At 41.3% G+C, this 20,110-nt stretch overlaps 1 protein-coding gene across 1 annotated transcript in view; it reads right to left on the reverse strand.

The window, feature by feature from the left end:
- The window catches only part of srbd1 (S1 RNA binding domain 1), a 400,732-nt gene that overhangs the window by 282,431 nt on the left and 98,191 nt on the right, over positions 1–20,110 (reverse strand). Inside the window, exons 14-15 of the mRNA XM_085980499.1 lie at positions 15,406–15,496; positions 12,749–12,856 (exon numbers count right to left, since the gene is read on the reverse strand). Coding sequence (XP_085836625.1) covers positions 12,749–12,856; positions 15,406–15,496 — 199 coding nt within the window. The remainder of the gene's footprint in view (positions 1–12,748; positions 12,857–15,405; positions 15,497–20,110) is intronic.

Raw genomic sequence — 20,110 nt, forward strand, 5'->3', positions numbered from 1 at the left:
TAAATAGCAACAGAAAAAAACTGTACAGGGAAATGTACAGTCGAGGAAGAGGATAGCATGCCAGAAATCCCAAGGAAACTAATACTGAATCAGGGATAGGGACTCCATAAAATTAATGCAAGTAAAATAACAGTAATGAAGAAAATAATGGCACTAAAGAGTGACAAATCACCAGGACCAGATGGTTTCCAACCCAGGGTTTTAAAGGAAGCAGGTGATCCCATTGCAGAGGCCTTAACTATAATCTTCCAAAGTTCTCTCAATTCAGGAACCGTTCCTTTAGATTGGAAAATTGTGCATGTCACTCCGCTATTTAAGAATGGCAAGAGAAGGAAACCAGGGAAATATGGACCAGTTAGCCTAACATCTGTGGTTGGGAAATTACTAGAGTCTATAATTAAGGATAGGGTGACTGAACACCTCGAAAATTTTCAGTTAATCAGCAAGAGGCAGCATAGTTTTGTGAAAGGTAGGTCATGCCTGACAAACCTGACTGAATTTTTTGAGGAGGTGACTAAAGTAGTGGACAGGGGAATGTCTATGGATGTTATTTATATGGACTTCCAGAAGGCATTTGATAAAGTCCCACATAAGAGACTTAACTAAGGTAGAAGCCCATGGAACTGAAGGCAAATTATTGACCTGGTTAGGAAATTGGCTGAGTGGCAGAAGACAAGAGAGTAGGGATAATGGGTAGGTACTCTAATTAGCAGGATGTGACTAGTGGTGTCCCACAGGGATCTGTATTGGGGCCTCAACCGTTCACAGTATTTATTAACGACTTAGATGATGGCATAGAAAGCCATATATCCAAATTTGCCGATGACACAAAGATAGGCGGCATTGTAGATGAAAGCATAAAATTACAAAGGGCTATCGATAGTTTAAATGAATGGGCAAAACTGTGGCAAATGGATCTCAATGCCGGCAAATGTGAGGTCATGCACTTTAGACCTAAAAAGGATAGAACAGGGTACTTTCTAAATGGTGAAAAGCTAAAAACAGTGGAGGTCCAAAGAGGCTTGGGGGATCCAGGTACATAGATCATTAAAATGTCATGAACAGGTACAGAAAATAATCAAAACGGCTAATGGAATGCTGGCCTCTAGAGGACTAGAATACAAGGGGGTAGAAGTTATGCTGCAGCTATACAAAGCCCTAGTTAGGCCACACCTGAAGTACGGTCAGCAGTTCTGGGCACCACACCTTAGGAAGGATATATTGGCCTTGGAGGGAGTGCACCATAGGTTTACCAGAATGATACCTGGACTCCAAGGGTTAAATTACAATTAGTGATTACACAAATTAGGTTTGTATTCCCTAGCGGGGTGATCTGATCGAAGTTTTCAAGATATTAAGGGAACAGATAAGGTAGATAGAGAGGAACTATTTCCCTGGTTGGGGAGTCTAGGGCTGGGGGCATTGTCTAAAAATTAGAGCCAGACCTTTCAGGAGTAAAATTAGGAAACACTTCTACACACAGCGGGTGGTAAAAGTTTGGAACTCTCTTCCGCAAACGGCAAATGATGCTAGATTAATTGTTAATTTTAAATTGGAGACTGATAAGAGTTCTGTTAACCAAAGGTATTAAGGGATAAGGGCCAAAGGCGGGTATATGGAGTTAAGTCGCAGATCAGCCATGATCAGTCACAAATTACATCCTTTATGACTGTGACAAAGGTAAGCTATCACTCCTCGTCCTTCTTGACTTGTCTACAGCCTTCTCCAACGCCTCTCCACCGTCGTCCAGCTGGGTAGGACTGCACTCGTCTGGTTCCATTCTTATATACCTAATCGTAGCCAGAGAATAACCTGCAACGGCTTCTCTTCCCGCTCCCGCATCGTTACCTCTGGTGTCCCCCAAGGATCTATCCTCGGCCCCCTCCTTTTTCTCATCTACATGTTGCTCCTTGGCAACATCGTCCGAAAACACAGCGTCAGTTTCCACATATACGCTGATGTCACCCAGCTCTACCTCTCTACCATTTCTCTCAATTGTCAGACTGCTTGTCCGACATCCAGTTCTGGATGAGCAGAAATTTTCTCCAATTAAATATTGGAAAGACCGAAGCCATTGTTTTTGGTCCCCGCCACAAACTCCGTTCCCGAGGCACTAACTCCATCCCTCGCCCTAACATCTGTCTGAGGCTGAACCACACTGTTCGCAACCTTGGTGTCATATTTGACCCTGAAATGAGCTTCTGACTACATATCCGCGGCATAACTAAGACCACCTATTTCCACCGCCGTAACATTGCCCGTCTCTGCCCTTGTCTCAGCTCATCCGCTGCTGAAACCCTCATCCATACCTTTGTTATTTCTATAGACTTGACTATTCCAACGCACACCTGGCTGGCCTTCCACATTCTACCCTACGTAAACTTGAGGTCATCCAAAACTTGGCTGCCAGTGTGCTAACTCGCAAAATCATCACTCCTGTGCTCGCTGACCTACATTGGCTCCCGGTTAAGCAACGCCTCGATATCAAAATTCTCATCCTTGTTTTCAAATCCTTCCCAGCCTCGCCCCTCCTCACCTCTAATCTCCTTCAGCCCCACAAGCCCCCCCAAAGAGATATCTGCCCCCCTCTAATTCTGACCATTATAAATCGCTCAAGCACTGGTGGCTGTGCCTTCTGTTGCCTAGGCCCCAAGCTCTGGAATTCCCTGCCTAAACCTTTCCGCCTCTCTACCTCTCTTTCCTCCTTTAAGACACTCCTTAAAACCTACCTCTTTGACCAAGCTTTTGGTCACCTGCCCTAATTTCTCCTTATGTGGCTCACTGTCAAATTTTTTGTCTTGCAATACTCCTGTGAAGCGCCTTGGGATGTTTTACTACGTTAAAGGCGCTATATCAATACAAGTTGTTGTTGTTGGTCTCATTGAATGGCAGAACAGGCTCGAGGGTCTCAATGGCCTATTCCTGTTCCTATATTCTAACAACCTCAAGCCGTATAATAGCCCCAGTGACAAGTGGGAAGATAAACAGCCGGGTTTTGCTGTAGAAATAATGGTGAGGCTAATGGCGCTCACCATTATTCAAGTGTAAATCAGATAGCAACTTCCAGTGACCACACATGCTCAGTTAAATGTGAAATCCGGACGTTGCTGTCAGAGTTGCCCTGCTACTCCAGAAGCTGTGCTATAATGGTATCTCGCTGAGAGACTCCGCATTCAAATATTTGGAAGGCGTGAAGTTGCGGTACTTATATGATATATACCCACTAAACTCGCCAGAAAAAGTTGGGCTAGTTCATTCCAGTGTAAGTAAATTTTTAACAGCGTGATAAATCTTAATTACTGCCAAACAACCTCTCTGGTACTGAAAATTAACTATTACAAGTGTGGAGTGTCATTCCTTCAGATTTTAATATTGCTGGAAATTTTTAAAAAATTAAATAAACACTTTTTTTTACTTTTTCTTTCTGCCTCTTATCTCTTTAATATAATCTTTCCTTCCCCCTCTCGATTTTAATTTCCGTATATGATTTCACAAAGAATTAAATATTGTAATTGACACTTCCTGGTTCAGTCTCTGTGCCGCTCATTACTGATTCTTTAATCTGATTGGTTGCGGAGATGCACAGTTGCTTTCCTCAAGGTCCCCGATCCCCTGTAGAGGGGGCTGTGCCATAATGGCTCCAATTACAGCAAGTTCCAATGCAAAAATCCCATAGAAAGTCTGTGGGCAAGTGTTTGTATAATGAACGGCTGGCGCAGTTCATTCACCGCCGAGAGCAAAATCCAGCCTACGTTGGGTATTTCCTGATGACATTGAGTTCCACAGGGCACAATTTCAAAATCTGTAGATGACACAAAACTTGGAAGTATAGTGAACAGTGAGGAGGAGAGTGATAGACTTCAAGAGGACATAGACAGGCTGGTGGAATGGGCAGACACGTAGCAGATGAAATTTAACGCAGCGAAGTGATACATTTTGGTAGGAAGAACAAGGAGAGGCAATATAAACTAAAGGGTACAATTCTAAAGTATTCTGGGGGTATATGTGCACAAATCGTTGAAGGTGGCAGGGCAGGTTGAGAAAGCAGTTAAAAAAGCATATGGGATCCGGAGCTTCATAAATAGAGGCATTGAGTACAAAAGCAAGGAAGTTATGATGAACCTTTATAAAACATTGGTTCGGCCTCAGCTGGAGTAGTGTGTCCAATTCTGGGATCCGCACTTTAGGAAGGATGTGAAGGCCTTAGAGATGGTGCAGAAAAGATTTACAAGAATGGTCCCAGGGATGAGGGACTTCAGTTACGTGGATAAACTGCAGAAGCTGGAATTGTTCTCCTTAGAGCAGAGAAGGTCGAGAGGAGATTTGATAGAGGTGTTCAAAATCATGATGGGTCTAGATAGAGAGAAACTGTTCCCATTAGCAGAAGGGTCGAGAACCAGAGGACACAGATTTAAGGTGATTGGCAGAAGAACCAAAGGCGACAGGAGGAAAAACTTTTTTACGCAGCGAGTGGTTAGGATCTGGAATGCTCTGCCTGAAAGGGTGGTGGAGGCAGATTCAATCGTGGCTTTCAAAGGGGAAGGAAAAAAATGTGCAGGGCTACCAGGAAAGGGCGGGGGAGTAGGACTCGCTGAAGTGCTCTTGCAGAGCCAGCATGGGCTTGGCAGGCCGAATGGCCTCCTTCTGCACTGTAACCATTCTATGATTCTATACTGGTATCTCTCACTTCAAAAACAAACTGGAGTTGCTCAGAAAATGAAAAAAACTGAAAAACCACAAAGCAATTGTATCAAACAGCCAATCCCAACCAGGTCATCCTAGTGATCAGGGAGAAGGGAGAAGGCCTCTGGACCAATGCTCGGTTCATCAGCCATCACCAAATGCATCAGAGGACCCAAGACACTTCTGATGAAGGGATAATCTAAATAACCATTTTTAAAAAAAAATACATTTTCACTGCTCTCCATTGCATACTTTTGTCTTCCTTTACTGTAATTATAAAAGTAGTCAAATAATATCTTCATTACATAAGGTTCTGGCAAGGTGCAAAACTATTTCTTTGCAAAAACAAAATCAACTTTTTAAATCTAATCCAAATGAACACGATTATGGTTAGTACAACAGTGTTTAAGGACTGAAAATAGGATCCTAAATTCACAAAACAAAGTAATCTAGGCAAAGAAATATCTTAAACACAGAACAACTGCATTCTATTTATCATACACAAAGCTATAGTTGTGTATTTTCAACCTGAAGCTTTCAATGCCAAAACTGGTAGTTGACAAGAAAGAGCACAGGGTAAGTATTTTATCCTTTCTGATTACTGCTCCAGGCAAAATTATGCAGGTCTAAACCCTGAACCATTCAACCTCATCCTTATTGTAATCAAACCTCGGTAGCCTGTCAGTATGATCTCTAGTGTCACAAACCGAGGTGGTTGATAAAAACACATTGTGGTATGTTTCACATTTGAAATAATGCGACAGGTTACCACAAGAAGCAAATATTCTGTGCTGTAGCAATAATGTACTGCCATTTTAGAAGACAGTTTGAGGTGTTGTAATACACTGCAATAATACAACACTGTAATAATGTTACTGAATCTGTCTTTTGTAATCCACCTTAAGAACTTTTAACAGCCATTTCCCCACATATTTGAATAGTGAAAAGGCAGTTTTTGACGTGACTTCAATATACAATATTTAATGACACTGCAAATTACAAGGTTAATGTGCAATAAACTATTACACTAAAAGGAGAACCACTCTTTCTCCTCTGTGCAACACACTATCAGCTGAGAGTCAGAATCGGAATCCTCTTTGAAGAGGAAGTGCTTCGTCTCCCACCTCTGCCTTCACTTGGTCGCACAGTGAGATCATGTGCAACTGCAAACATAAACCCATATCCTTCAATTATGCATCATAACACATTTCATCACAGCCAGTTCACATTTTTCCAGCTTTCCAAAAATACTGTAATCTCCAGCAACACCTGCAATAAATTCTTTTTCAAGGGTTTGTGAAACAATGCAAAACAGCCGAATCATATAACAGACAACATTTAATACCAAGGGATTCACATCAGCCATTTCCTTTTAAAAAGAGAGTCTTTGATGTTGACTCTCCTTCGTGTACTTCTTTCATGGTACATTAATAAAAATAAAGGCAACTCAAGAGTAACCCGAGTCTCAAGGACGCATCTAAGGTTACAGCGCGGCAGGTACCTGATGAAATACAGATTAATGCTGTTTGAATAGAAAATGAATGCCACTGCTTCAACGTGCCAATCAGGTAAATAATATGGGTGGCACTGAACTACTTTCATTTCTGCAACCAGACCTGCTGTTTTCACAGCCCCGTGTCCTTGAGGCTCAATTATCAAAATGTGGAACCGAGTGTTAACCATACCTAACAGGCAGTGATGCAGAAGAAAAAAGACAAATGTAACATTAGAAGTATATGGGCGGAGTCAAACCAAAACAGGTATTTAAAAAGGCAGTAAAAATAGGTCAACAGGGAGTTAGCTGCCATAATTTAGGCGAGCTGAGAACAGGTGATAGAGATGAAAGTGTGTGGATAATAATGGGGAGTAAGCATAGGGTTACAGGGTTTCTAAATTGAAAAGGATCGCTGTAAATTTGATTTGAATTTTAACCAAAGCACTTTTTGTACTCTTACCTTTACAAAAGGCAAAACGAATTTGCCAGTTTTCTCTGTTCATTTTTACCTAGCACTACCTCATTTCCTCAAAAAAAGTTAAAACAAGAAAAGCAAGCTCTTCAATACAAGAAAGCTACAGACTAAATGGAGGTCATGCAAGTCTATCTTTTACATGAACTCCTGAGGCAACACTGAAAATACTTTTACAAAAGATTAAAATGGCAATTAAAAAAATCCCCAAATTATGATTTTTTTGATCTTCAATAGCTGGTTTATGTGTATTCCACATAGGAAAGGAGTCTGGATGGTAAAACTGGGAAGCATTTTTAGGCAGAATTATATTCTTAAATGCTATACTGTATGAATGTCAAGCACTGTACAAAACAGCATATAAGTTCTTTAAAATATCTTTTTAAAAAATCTCAATTTCATACATTCCCACTTTGGTGTTTGTTATTTCTCAGTGCCAACTGTTAGTGTTTTTGATGTGAGCTGAAACTTTAAAAAGAACCCAAAGACAGCCAAGATTGACTTGCCATTTAACTTCTGCTTTCTCTATTTGAGAAAACATAACTCAAGAGTACAGTGGGGATACGGGTGGGTTTGAAGTGGTGTTAATAGCAGCAAGGGGTGCAGGAGAGGGGGAGACAGAGTTTACCATGGAATGGCCACAATTTTGCAAAGGAAGTCCATATTCCAAGCTATTTCAAAAGGAGCTATTTGGGACTTAGAATCCATAAAAGGCACAAAAAAACCAAGAATAAAAGCAGTCAAGAATGACAAACATGAAGAGAACATCAAAGTTAAAACTAAACAAAAAGTTTTCCCCAGCATTGTTTGCCATAAAAATAGTCTAGCAAAAAGCAGTTCAAAAGTACATTAATCTCGATTTTTATAATTGCCGCTGGGAAAGAAAGTGGAACTTTTTAGCGAGAGAGACTGGCAATTCAGTTGTGCAGCAATGGCCAGGAACAAAGAAAGCAGATACAGGAAACTTTCGATGAACCGGCCACTAAATAACTGGAACGCTCTATCCACCGGCAAAATTCAGGAGTCAGTTCAGATAACTTTTTTTTTTACTCCATTTGTGGCTGTGCAAGCGTGTAGCTGAAGCTGTTGCTAAGCTACAGAGACGCTTGCAACTTGTGCCGATTGTTTTGAAGCAACAGGGTTTGTTGCTTTATACGGAGCTCTGAGCTCTGTATGTTTTACTATAGCGTTCGGTTATCCGGCATTGTTGATGGACCGGCACCAGGTCGGTCCCGTCCGTGCCAGATACCAGAAAGTTTCCTGTACTGTATTTCTGAGCATAATGTCATGTATTTGAGTTTTCCTAGCCGATAAAGAATGTGCGCTCAATACATTAAATTGATACTGCAAAAGTTGAACTACAATATTTTTATTACAATGGACAGATGTGGACATTCAATGTCAGTCTGAGTACCATACTTTACAATGCAAAGAATTTTTTTAAGCGAACATTTAAACTGAACAGTGAGCAAAGCAGCTCAACTCCTTAAACCTGTGTCTACAACAAAGAAATTTTGGGTATTTACTATGAACAATGCAACCGAAGGAGTCTAACTCACATCAAAAACATCAACAGTTGGCACTGAGAAATAACAAACACCAAAGTGGGAATGTATGAAATTGAGATTTTTTTTAAAAGGTATTTTTAAGAACTTATATGGCAGCAAAGCTACTGTATAACAACAACTTGTATTTATAACAGCTTTGATACAAGATCATAGAATCATAGAATGGTTACAGCACAGAAGGCCATTCAGCCTGTCAAGCCCGTGCCGGCTCTCTGCAAGAGCACTTCAGCTAGTCCCACACCCCCACTCTTTCCCCGTAGCCCTGCAAATGTTATTCCTTCAGGTACTCATCTAATTCCCTTTTGAAAGCCACGATTGAGTCTGCTGCCAGCACCCTTTCAGACAGTGCATTCCAGATCATAACCACTCGCCGCGTGAAAAAGTTTTTCCTCATGTCGCCTTTGGTTCTTTTGCCAATCACCTTCAATCTGTGTCCTCTGGTTCTCAACTCTTCCGCCAATGGAAACAGTTTCTCTCTATCTACTCCGTCTAGACCCAAGATTTTGAACACCTCTATCATATCTCCTCTCAACTGTCTCTGCTTAAGATTAAGTTTATTGAATTCTCAAACAAAATGCACATATTTCTGAATGTCAAATCTAGCCAGTGTTTGACAATGTTTAAAGCTGGGCATTCTCAGATCTCTATACCCATGATTAGTATGCCTAATGAAAACAATGAATACATTGCACCCTTGGCTTGAACAGATAAAATTAATAAAAAAGTCAAAATCTATACTGGTGCTGGCAATGGATAAAGATTTGTTACAGAAAACCTCATGACTAGATGAAACTTGCACTGGGCAGAAGCCCAGTACAAATCTCAGTCACTAACAAAGGATCCAGTAGAGAAACCATTAAAAAAATCCTGATGTTATTTATGTTGGACTAGAACACATTAAACCAGGAGAACAATCATCGCTAAAAGGCACAGTAAGAAATATTTGTTTTTCATTGGAGATTAGTGTCAAATAAAGTCCAGATGGTATTTATAAACTCAAAAAATATTAGTTTCTTATGGTTTCCTTTTCACTGCAATATTTGGTTTTAATAAGTCATTTTCACATTTTTTCCACCATAAAATGTAGATTTTATGCCTTTCCAGTTTTATTCATATTTTGCTTTCTTCATATTATGTGATGATATTTATATTGGTAGCCAACATTTGAAAGCCATACAACATAATAATAGGAGAATTAAAATGGAGGGAATGATGAGAAGCTTAAAAAAAATTCTACTAAAACTTATGTGGAATTCGTGTAAAGTTAAAACAGATGTCACAATAAATCGATTTTGATGGTTCTATAATTTAGAGTACTTCGGGGGTCCTTAGTCACTAACTATTTTTCTCCACCTTTTCCTCTTGCTGCTCAAGAAATAATATTTCTCTTTTGTCAATACGTGCATCATCTCACATATATGTTTAATTAATATTTCCATTTCTTGGAAATATGATTCCAGATCTCCATTATAACAACTGAATGGGAAGAATTCCTTTCCCTGCTATGAGTACAATGAAGTACATCATACGGAAACACGGAACAGGCACTGGCTTTACTTCCATAGACACTAAGCCAGTTTTTAGTTATCTTTTTTAAACAAGTTAAATTCTGAGATTTGGTCCTCAAATCAGCACAGTTTTATTCATTAAAGCACAAGTTATAGAAGATGTACTTAGTTTATAAATATAAATTTACACGGTACAAAATTTCCACGAACTGCAAAGGAATTTGGAGAACCTATTTACTGCAGAGAAGTTGTCTCAGGGGCACCCCTGATGCTTCCGTGGGTAAATGCACTAAGCAGTGTGGTACTTTATTGAATCATACATGCAATTGGGGACTGGCACTACAATTGGCCTCAGTGTCCTCTGAACAGGTGGTGGTGGTGGGGGCAGAAAGACAATGGCCCAGAAATTCGGGTCTCCACGGGCGAGTACGCACGGGGTGCTCACCTGTAGGCCGAATGGAAGTGCCGGTTTTCTGCATGCACGGCGCATGCGCGGGAAACCGGCACTTCCGATCATCTGAATGAAGAGGTTCAGGGGTCAAACGCGCGCGCAGGAGAGGCTGCGCGTGCGCTTTGAACTTAGGTTTTTTTTGCAGGTTTTCCCGGGATCGTAAGCCTGCAGTATTTAGAAATGTAAAAAGCAGGCGTATGGCCTGCTTTTTACAAGGTAAGTGGTCAATTAATTAAAATTAAACATTTTTTCCACAGGTTTATTATTTTTAAATACTTTAAAGCAAGGTAAGTTTATTTTTAGCCCCGTTAGAATATACAGGAAACTTCTGAGCTATCCGGAAGTTGAATGTCCGGCAACTTTGATCTAACGGCAGAAATCAGCAGCCGTTTTGGTTAGGTTTTTTTTTCTCCTAGCATTCTTTTCACAGGCAGGCTCTGGAAAGCGTCTTTGTCGCTTAGCAACAGCTTCAGAGACGCTTCCAAGCTACTGGGCCGAGTGTTTACAAGCTGTTGCTGAGCAACAGTGTTTGTGGTCAGACACGGCAGGCTCTAGAAAGCGTCTCTGTATCTTAGCAACAGCTTCAGAGACGCTTCCAAGCCACGGGCCGAGTGTTTACAAGCTGTTGCTGAGCAACAGTGTTTGTGGTCAGATACTGCGATGAAAAGCTCCTATCTGATAACATTGACGCTGGTCTATCCGGAGCTTTTTAAAAAACGGCAGTAGCTCGGTCCCATGGGTGCCGGATAGCACAAAGTTTCCTGTAAAATTATTTTTTTCAAAAATTTAAATTATTGTTTAAAATAGTTATTTAATGTAATTTATAGTTTATTTAAAAAGTGTGAATTAAAAAAAAAAAAATTATTTGAAGGTTTACTGCTATTTTGGGGCCGTAGTATTCATAAGTTTTGACAGGTCTTCCTGTCAATCTTATGAATGGGCTTTTCCCTCTTCCGATTGGCTGCCCATGGCTCACGTGATCCCAGGGGACGCATCGCACTAACTACGCCCCTGGGACACGCAAGCACAGCGTGCCAGCAGCTGGGCCAGGCCCCGGAGCAGAATTCCACGGGGCCCTACAGCTCAACTGCCAGCGCGCAAGGCAAGTGCAGGTCGGGGGCTTACACCCACGGGAAGCCCCCGACCCGAATTTCTGGGCCAATATCCAGGTAGATTGGAGATGGAGCAGTAGGTAGCAAGGACAGAGTGCATAGGTGGATTTTATTGAGATGGAGCTTGATGACAGCAATTCTGAAAAGGAGGAGGACAGTCCCCGAGAAGGGGGAACCATTTAGAGTCATTAAGCATGGATGCCAAGAAGGGAAATTGAGCGGTCAGTTTAGTGGGAATGGGGGTTGAGTGAGGAGGAGGTAGGTCTCATCAACAGCAGGAGCCAAGGATGGCACGGGGAGAGATGGGATAAGCGAGAGAGAGTAGGGGGTTCAGAGCTAGAATAAGATGGGAAAGCAGCAGAAGCAGATGAACCAATGATCTCAATCTTGGTGACTAATGGTTTAAGGAGGTGATCGGCAGTAAAGAAAAGGAGGCCGAGGCTATCTGCCCTCCAGGATGATGATGAAGCAGGTGGTTTTGGCAACCTGAACTCCTCCAAAACGCTGCCGCCAGCATCCTATCCCGCACCAAGTCCTGCTCACACATCACTCCTGAATCCCAGTTGACCATTGCCACTAATTTAAAATTCTCATCGTTGTGTACAAATACACACCCCTCCCTATCCCTGTAACTTCCTCCAGCCCTACAAGCCTCCGCGAACTCTGCATTCTTCAAACTTTGGTCTCTTTTGCATTCCTCGCTCCTTTCTCCCATCATTTGCAGATGTGCCTACAGCCATTTAGACCCCAAGCTCTGGAATTCCCTCCATAAACCTCTCCCTCAAACCTACCTCTTTGATCAAGCTTTTAGTGATCCTCCTAATATCTCCTTTAGCTAAGAGCCAATTTTTGTCTGATTCTGCTTCTGTAAAGCACTTGGGATGTTTTCCTATGTTATAGGTGCTATCTAAATGCAAATTGTTGTTGAATGAAAGGCATACATGATTTTTTTTTAATGGAAATTAAGTTATTTGAATATTCACAGTGCTGCACATAGAAGTGTTTCTGATCATCAACATTTGTTCTGAATTTTCAAGTTTGCAGGTTGTGAGGTATTTTCACTGCAGTCAGTTTCAACTGCTGGCTTTAAACTGTCTAACACAGCCTGCAGGAGAACGAGTCTCAGAACAGTTAAGTTGTTCTTGTCAGCTGTGATCAATTTCCTCAAAATAGATGGTCTAATACTTCCAGTCTGAAATAGGCATTAGTGTCATTAATTAAAATTTCCAATCTTTTAGCAACTTCTCACCATCGTCTGAAAGTCCTTTTATAAATTGGTGAAGGGCTCCCTGACTACAAGTTACACTTTCAACAACGTATGCCTACATAATCTTCATCTCTTCAGTTCTATTATTCAACCTGTAGTCTGCAGATCTTGTCAAATACTTTTGTTTTGAACAAAGCACTTCAGTTCTAATGACAGACATGATAACGAAGAAGAAAACTGAAGAGGCCTTACCAGTAGACAACGTCCAGTGGAGCAAAATATCTCCTGTTAATGAGGTCAGCAAAGAAAGACTCTGTTTCCCTGCAGGCAGTTCCATTACCAATAACAATGGTCAAACAGCTTTAGACAGAAGAAGAAAAAAACATTACAAATAGTTCTATATCTGAGGCCAGAGTGCACCAAAGATTAAAGTAAAATCTTTCTCAATTCAATTAACAAAGGCAAAATGTCTTGAGCTTTGCTCATCAGAAAATAGACTAACTACTGTGTGGAAAGACTCAGAACTACAATTGATCACTTTACCTTTCCAGTTAATTGGTTCACATCATATGTGCACCATACATTTCTTCCTAAACAAGTGTTGAAAGATTTGGTTCAAAGTACAACCTTCTGATTGTAAGTTTGTGCTTTTGGTTTCTTTTAAAAAGGAAAAGCCATCACAATATTTTTAGGGCCAGTTATCAAATAGATTCTTCCTTATCCAACTAATTTATTATAAGTGTATTGATTATTTGACACTCTAATGTTGTCAGTCTGAAATGCATTTCCATTTACAGTATGAAGTATTAAAAGATTGATGGTTAATAAATCCCTTGTTCAATTATTTTTCTATTCTCACCTAGGCATTTTGTAATTACTTATTTTTTGCAATGTTCTTGGAATGTAGGCAACGCTGGCAAAGCCACATTTAGTGTCCATCACTAGTTACTCTGAGAAGTTTGAGGTCGGCTTTCTCCTTGAACCGCTGCAATCTTGTGGCTAGCCTCCCACGTTCTACCCTCTGTAAACTTGAGGTCATCCAAAACTCTGCTGCCAGTGTCCTAACTCGCACCAAGTCCCGTTCACTCATCACCCCTGTGCTCGCTGACCTACATTGGCTCCCGGTTAAGCAATGCCTCGATTTTAAAATTCTTATCCTGGTTTTCAAATCCCTCCACGGCCTCACTCCTCCCGATCTCTGTAATCTCCTCCAGCCCCACAACCCCCCGCGATATCTGCGCTCTTGAGCATCCCCGATCTGAACTGATCACCGTGCCTTAAACTGCCAAGGCCCTAAGCTCTGGAATTCCATCCCTAAACCTCTCCGCCTCTCTTTCCTCCTCTAAGACGCTCCTTAAAAACTACCTCTTTGACCAAGTTCTGCCTTAATATCTTATGTGGCTCGGTGTCAAATTTTGTTTTATAACGCTCCTGTGAAGTGCCGTGGGACGTTAATACGTTAAAGGCGCTATATAAATACAAATTGTTCTTGTTGATCAACGCATATTAATGTACGCAATTGGATTGCTGGGATCTAAAGTAAAAATTGTAAATTAACAATATTTGAGGGCCCTTTCACTATTCTGAACCTATGCTAAAAAAATCATTCCACATACACAAAACAGGAAAAGAAAATCACACTTACAAGATCTTTGCAAAGAAAATTGTTCAATAGTGTATATTTTTTTCTGCAGACTTTTTACAACAAAATAATAACCCTGTCTAGATGATTAATTGCCATTTTGTTTGCTCTGAAGGATTGATTAAGTGCCTAACTTTTCAGTAGAATTTTTGTTTTCTTACACTGTAAAAACCTGCGCTTACTCCCATGAACTGTGATATATTACATTTGGATTCCAAAGTGCAGTGTGTGGATTGAGTTTCATGGAAAATGGGTTTCTCCCCATTAACTTAAGTGTTGCATATTAAAATTTCAATCATGCCACTGAAAATAAAGGGAACTGCAATTTAGGCCAGAATGAGAAGAGTCATGTGTATTTACGAAAACTATTTATAGAACATGGGCTAGTTACACCTTTCATGGTTGAAGTTCTTCTGACCTCATTCTGTGAATTATTTTCCAGCATACCAACATTCTACAATTACTTGAACGGCACATGTCTTTGGCAACTATCATAATTTAGTCCAATTTGGAGAGATCCTTATTATAACTTATATACTTCTATAACTATCACAACAAATGTTAGCTAAATGTATGGACACCCTATAAGCCCCTTCAGAAATTTTTAGATCAAAATCAAGGAGTTCTCCTTCCTAAACTTCTTACAAAAGCTGTTTTTTTCTTCTTCCACATGCAAAGAAACAGCTAACATATGCAGCATTAATCCCATTAAAGAGAGAGACCTCTGTATTCTTGTTAAAATATAGAAAATTACAGATGGCCCATTTGCCACAGGTAAAAGTCTTCACAAAACAATCAATCACTGAACACAAAATAAAAGACTAGTATTTGCAAATAAATTTATAAACTACTTCAGCCAAATTTATCTCCAATCAGGTCAAAGACATTGGCTCCTAATATGACACCATCACTTATTCAGACATAAGTGGTCTTCTGAACATTTTTGGCACAATATTTATCTATGCAAGTAACATACTTAAACATGACCTGCAGGGTGTCTGGGTCAGATCACACTTATATTTCATTGGAAAATATTAAGCATGAACTTTCATTATTATCTCTTAAGTTTGGTAGTGACTTTATCCATTTTTTGTTTCACCATACAAATTCTATACAAAATATTCAGATGGAATGGACACACGCATACAGTACATAACATACATTATTTAATTCACTGTGCCAAAAACCATTAATTACTTCATCAATTTGCATATCAAATTACAAAATTAGGTGTAGCAATGCCAGACACATGATATAATTGTCACACCTGTATTTATGAACCAGATGCCTTATCTTTTCAGCTTCACGCTGCGCTCCTTGACCAAGTAGGTATATCACATCAGTATGAAGTATCTGGCCTACAACAACAGCATGCTGGTTAACAAAAGATCAAATCACTGTGAAGAGGATGATATACATTTTTAAATATCCACCATAACTACAGGACTCTTTATATCAAAACAAGCATCAGTGCATTAATTTCAAGATGCTATTTGCCATTTAATGTTAGTAAAAGAACAAAGCAATCAACTACAGCCATCAGAAGATCTTGAATCCTGGAACAAAGCACTCATGTAAATTCCTATATCTAAGTTTGAGGAGTTGAAACTTACTTCAAGATGTCACTGTGGAAAAAAGGTGTGCCGTAATGGATTGCTCCAAATGTTTTCACTATGCTTTGCAAAATATAGTATTAGCACTGTATTAATTAAGTGTGCTAATGGCATCTAGCAGTAGAATATCAATACTGCCACCAACCTTCCTTTTTATTACATTGGCAGACTGCCTGTCTTGGACACCTTTTAGGCTTTCTACAAGGTCTGAATGGAATGATAATTCTTCACTGGATTCTTGGGTGTGCGCCTGTGGACCGTGGTCCGTGTCCCGACCCCGCTACTGGCTCCAGCCCGCTGTGTAGAATGATTTTACGCTGATTGGGCTTGTTAAGCCCGCCCAGCGTGTTTGCTGGCCAATTGCAGGAAGCGGGTCTGATGGCGTCATTTGATGACATGTCATCAGCCGGTTTCCTTAAAGGGACCATGCCCAAATTTATTTCGACAGTTGTGCTGTCAGTGTTCTACAGCATTGAGATGCTGCAAACACTGACGAGCACTGCACAAAAGGTACACGGCTGCACCTAGGCTCTCCCATGACTCCCTCCATATGCTTACAGAGGGAGTCACAGCACACAGGGAGGTTCTCTTCCCTCCCCAGAAGACCAACACAGCCTGGTGGCACAATGCACAGGAGAACCAGGCTGCAGTGGTGTAAACCTTTCAATTATTTCAGTACATCACAACACTTTACTGCAAAGCCACACTCAACCTCATCCTGCTGTGCACCCATCACTCTGCCTTCCCTACTCTACTCCTGCACATCCTTACTCACACCAACTTACCTTGAACCTCCACTCATCCCTTTCTATCTACATTATCACTTCCCCATCTCACTAGCCACCCCTCAGACTCAGCCTCATCCTAGTCTAGTCATAGCAACTAACAACACACAAGGGTAGGCACTTAGGTGTTTTAGTCAATGTTCGTGTAAAGTTTCTGTTAATGTGGTGTCAAACACGAAAACCTTTATTTTGAAAACTCTGCATTCTTGGCCAGATCTGTGTGCACCTTTGAAAGTGGCTTAGTGAGTTGCAGTGAATGGTGAGACATAACGGTACCTCCCGCAATGGTGAGGAGTGCGAAAGGAATGGCTTGGGCATTGTAGGGATGCTTTATGGTGTTGGTATGGGGTGGTGCCAACCTGGCACATCATGTGACAGCCAGGGTGTACAGCATCATTGACGGGACTAATCAAATTGGGCATGGCAGCATTGAGGACGAGTTCATAGAGTGTATTAGGGACGGGTTCCTTGAGCAGTATGTAACTGAACCAACCAGGGGGCAGGCAATCTTAGATCTGGTCCTGTGTAATGAGACTGGATTAATAAAAAATGTCCTAGTAAAGGATCCCCTTGGAATGAGTGACCATAATATGGTTGAATTCCAAATCCAGTTTGAGGGTGAGAGAGTTGGATCTCAAACCAGCATACTGAGCTTAAATAAAAGAGACTATGAAGGTATGAGAGTAGAATTGACTAAAGTGGACTGGGAAAACAGATTAAAGTGTAAGACGGTACAAGAGCAGTGGTCTACATTCAAGGAGATATTTCACATCTTTCAAGATAAATATATTCCACTGAGGAAAAAGGGGAGTAAAAGAAAAGACAGCCATCCATGGCTTAGTATAAAGTAATAAAGGATAGTATTCGACTGAAAACAAGGGCATATAAATTAGCCAAATCTAGTGGGTGGATAGAAGACTGGGAAGCATTTAAAAGCCAGCAAACAATAACTAAAAGATTAATTAAGAAAGGGAAGATAGATTATGAAAGTAAACTAGCAAAAAATATAAAAACAGATAGCAAGAGTTTCTACAGCTATATAAAAAGAAAAAGGGTGGCTAAAGTGAATGTTGGTCCCTTAGAGGATGGGACCGGGAAACTAGTGGTGGGGAACATGGAGATGGCAAAGACGCTGAACAAATATTTTGTATCAGTCTTTACAGTAGAGGACACTAAAAATATCCCAACACTGGACAAACAGGGGGCAATTGGGGGGGAGGAGCTAAAGACGATTAAAATCACTAAAGAGATGATACTCAGTAAAATAATGGGACTTAAGGCGGATAAATCCCCCGGACCTGATGGCCTACATCCTAGGGTCTTGAGAGAAGTGGCGGTAGGGATTGTGGATGCATTGGTGATCATTTTCCAGAACTCCCTGGACTCAGGAAAGGTCCCGGCAGATTGGAAAACTGCTAATGTAACACCCTTATTTAAGAAGGGAAGTAGACAAAAAGCTGGAAACTATAGACCAGTTAGCCTAACATCTGTGGTTGGCAAAATGTTGGAGTCCATTATTAAGGAAACAGTACCAGAGCATTTGGATAAACATAATTTAATAGGACAGAGTCAGCATGGTTTTATGAAGGGGAAGTCATGTTTGACAAATTTGCTCGAATTCTTTGAGGATGTAACATACAGGGTGGATAAAGGGGAACCAGTGGATGTAGTGTATTTGGACTTCCAAAAGGCATTTGACAAGGTTCCACACAAAAGATTACTGATGAAGATAAAAAAATCACAGGATTGGGGGTAATATACTGGCATGGGTGGAAGATTGGCTATCTAACAGAAAACAAAGAGTTGGGATAAATGGTTCGTTCTCGGGCTGGCAATCAGTAACTAGTGGTGTCCCACAGGGATCAGTGCTGGGACCCCAACTCTTTACAATCCTGATTAACGATTTGGAGGAAGGGACCGAGTGCAACATATCCAAGTTTGCCGACGATACAAAGATGGGAGGGAAAGCAGTGAGCGAGGAGGACATAAAAAACCTGCAAAAGGACATAGACAGGCTAAGTGAGTGGGCAGAGATTTGGCAGATGCAATATAATGTTGGAAAGTGTGAGGTTATGCACTTTGGCAGAAAAAATCAAAGAGCAAGCTATTATCTAAATGGAGAGAAACTGCAAAGTGCTACAGTACAAAGGGATCTGGGGGTCCTGGTACATGAAACACAAAAAGTTAGTATGCAGGTGCAGCAGGTGATCAGGAAGGCCAATGGAATCTTGGCTTTTATTGCAAGGGGGATGGAGTATAAAAACAGAGAAGTCTTGCTGCAGTTATACAGGGTATTGGTGAGGCCACACCTGGAATACTGCGTGCAGTTTTGGTTTCCATATTTAAGAAAAGATATACTTGCTCTCGAGGCGGTTCAGAGAAGGTTCACTCGGTTGATTCCAGAGATGAGGGGGTTGACGTATGAGGAAAGGTTGAATAGGTTGGGACTCTACTCATTGGAGTTCAGAAGAATGAGAGGCGATCTTATCGAAACATATAAGATTGTGAGGGGGCTTGATCGGGTGGATGCGGTGAGGATGTTTCCACTGATGGGTGAGACTAGAACTAGGGGGCATAATCTTAGAATAAGGGGCTGCCCTTTCAAAACTGAGATGAGGAGAAACTTCTTCACTGAGGGTAGTAAATCTATGGAATTTGCTACCCCAGAGAGCTGTGGAAGCTGCAACATTAAATAAATTTTAAATGGAGATAGACATTGTCCTAGCAGATAAGGGAATTAGGGGTTACGGGGAGAGGGCAGGGAAGTGGACGGGAGTCTAGATTCAGATCAGCCATGATCCTATTGAATGGTGGAGCAGGCCCGAGGGGCCGTATGGCCTACTCCTGCTCCTATTTCTTATGTTCTTATGGCCATGGTGAGGCCATCCCTGATCTCCCTGGCAGCAATGTGGTCGGGTGCTGATGCCCTCTGTCCTGTGCAGCATCAGTTGATTGCGGAGAAGGTTGGTGTAGTTGTTGGTGCTGCTGGTGTTGGGGCTAATCGTGGTGGGGTTCTGAGGACCAAGGTGAGATAGATTCATGGGCACCAATGCTGATGCACTAGATGGCAGGTGAACTTAAGATGACAGAAGCGATCTGTCAATAGTACGATAGGTTATTCTAATGAGGTGACACTGGATAGAATGTTTACTTCAAACACTTGCAACCTGCATAAAGCTCAATCTGTCTTCCAAATGCAGTAAGCAACAGCTTCTAGCTTGGAAAGTGAACATTTGTAACTGTCAAGTAATGAGATGGCTCCACGGTCATACAACTCCCGACCTCCTTACCAAACGTGATTCCCGAGCAGCGTGGACCCCGTGGGGCGACCTCGAAAAATGTAAAGGTGAGCTCCAAATACTTCTTAATGGGCTGTTAACAAGGTCATAATGACCTGAATTGCCTCCCCCAATTGCTGCGTGTCAGGTCTGTCAGCGCTGAACAGGCCCAACATCTGGGAAAGGCGTGTGGCAGCGGGGGTCCCGACGCACTGTCAAAAAAAAACATATTCCCACCCTACCCGCCACCAAATGCGCCCGCTGACCCTCCAAAAATTTCCCCCATTTGTTTCACG

This window comes from Somniosus microcephalus, chromosome 3 (genome assembly GCF_052327205.1).
Source record: "Somniosus microcephalus isolate GS21.2 chromosome 3, FLI_Smic_1.0, whole genome shotgun sequence".
Classification (NCBI taxonomy): Eukaryota; Metazoa; Chordata; class Chondrichthyes; order Squaliformes; family Somniosidae; genus Somniosus; species Somniosus microcephalus.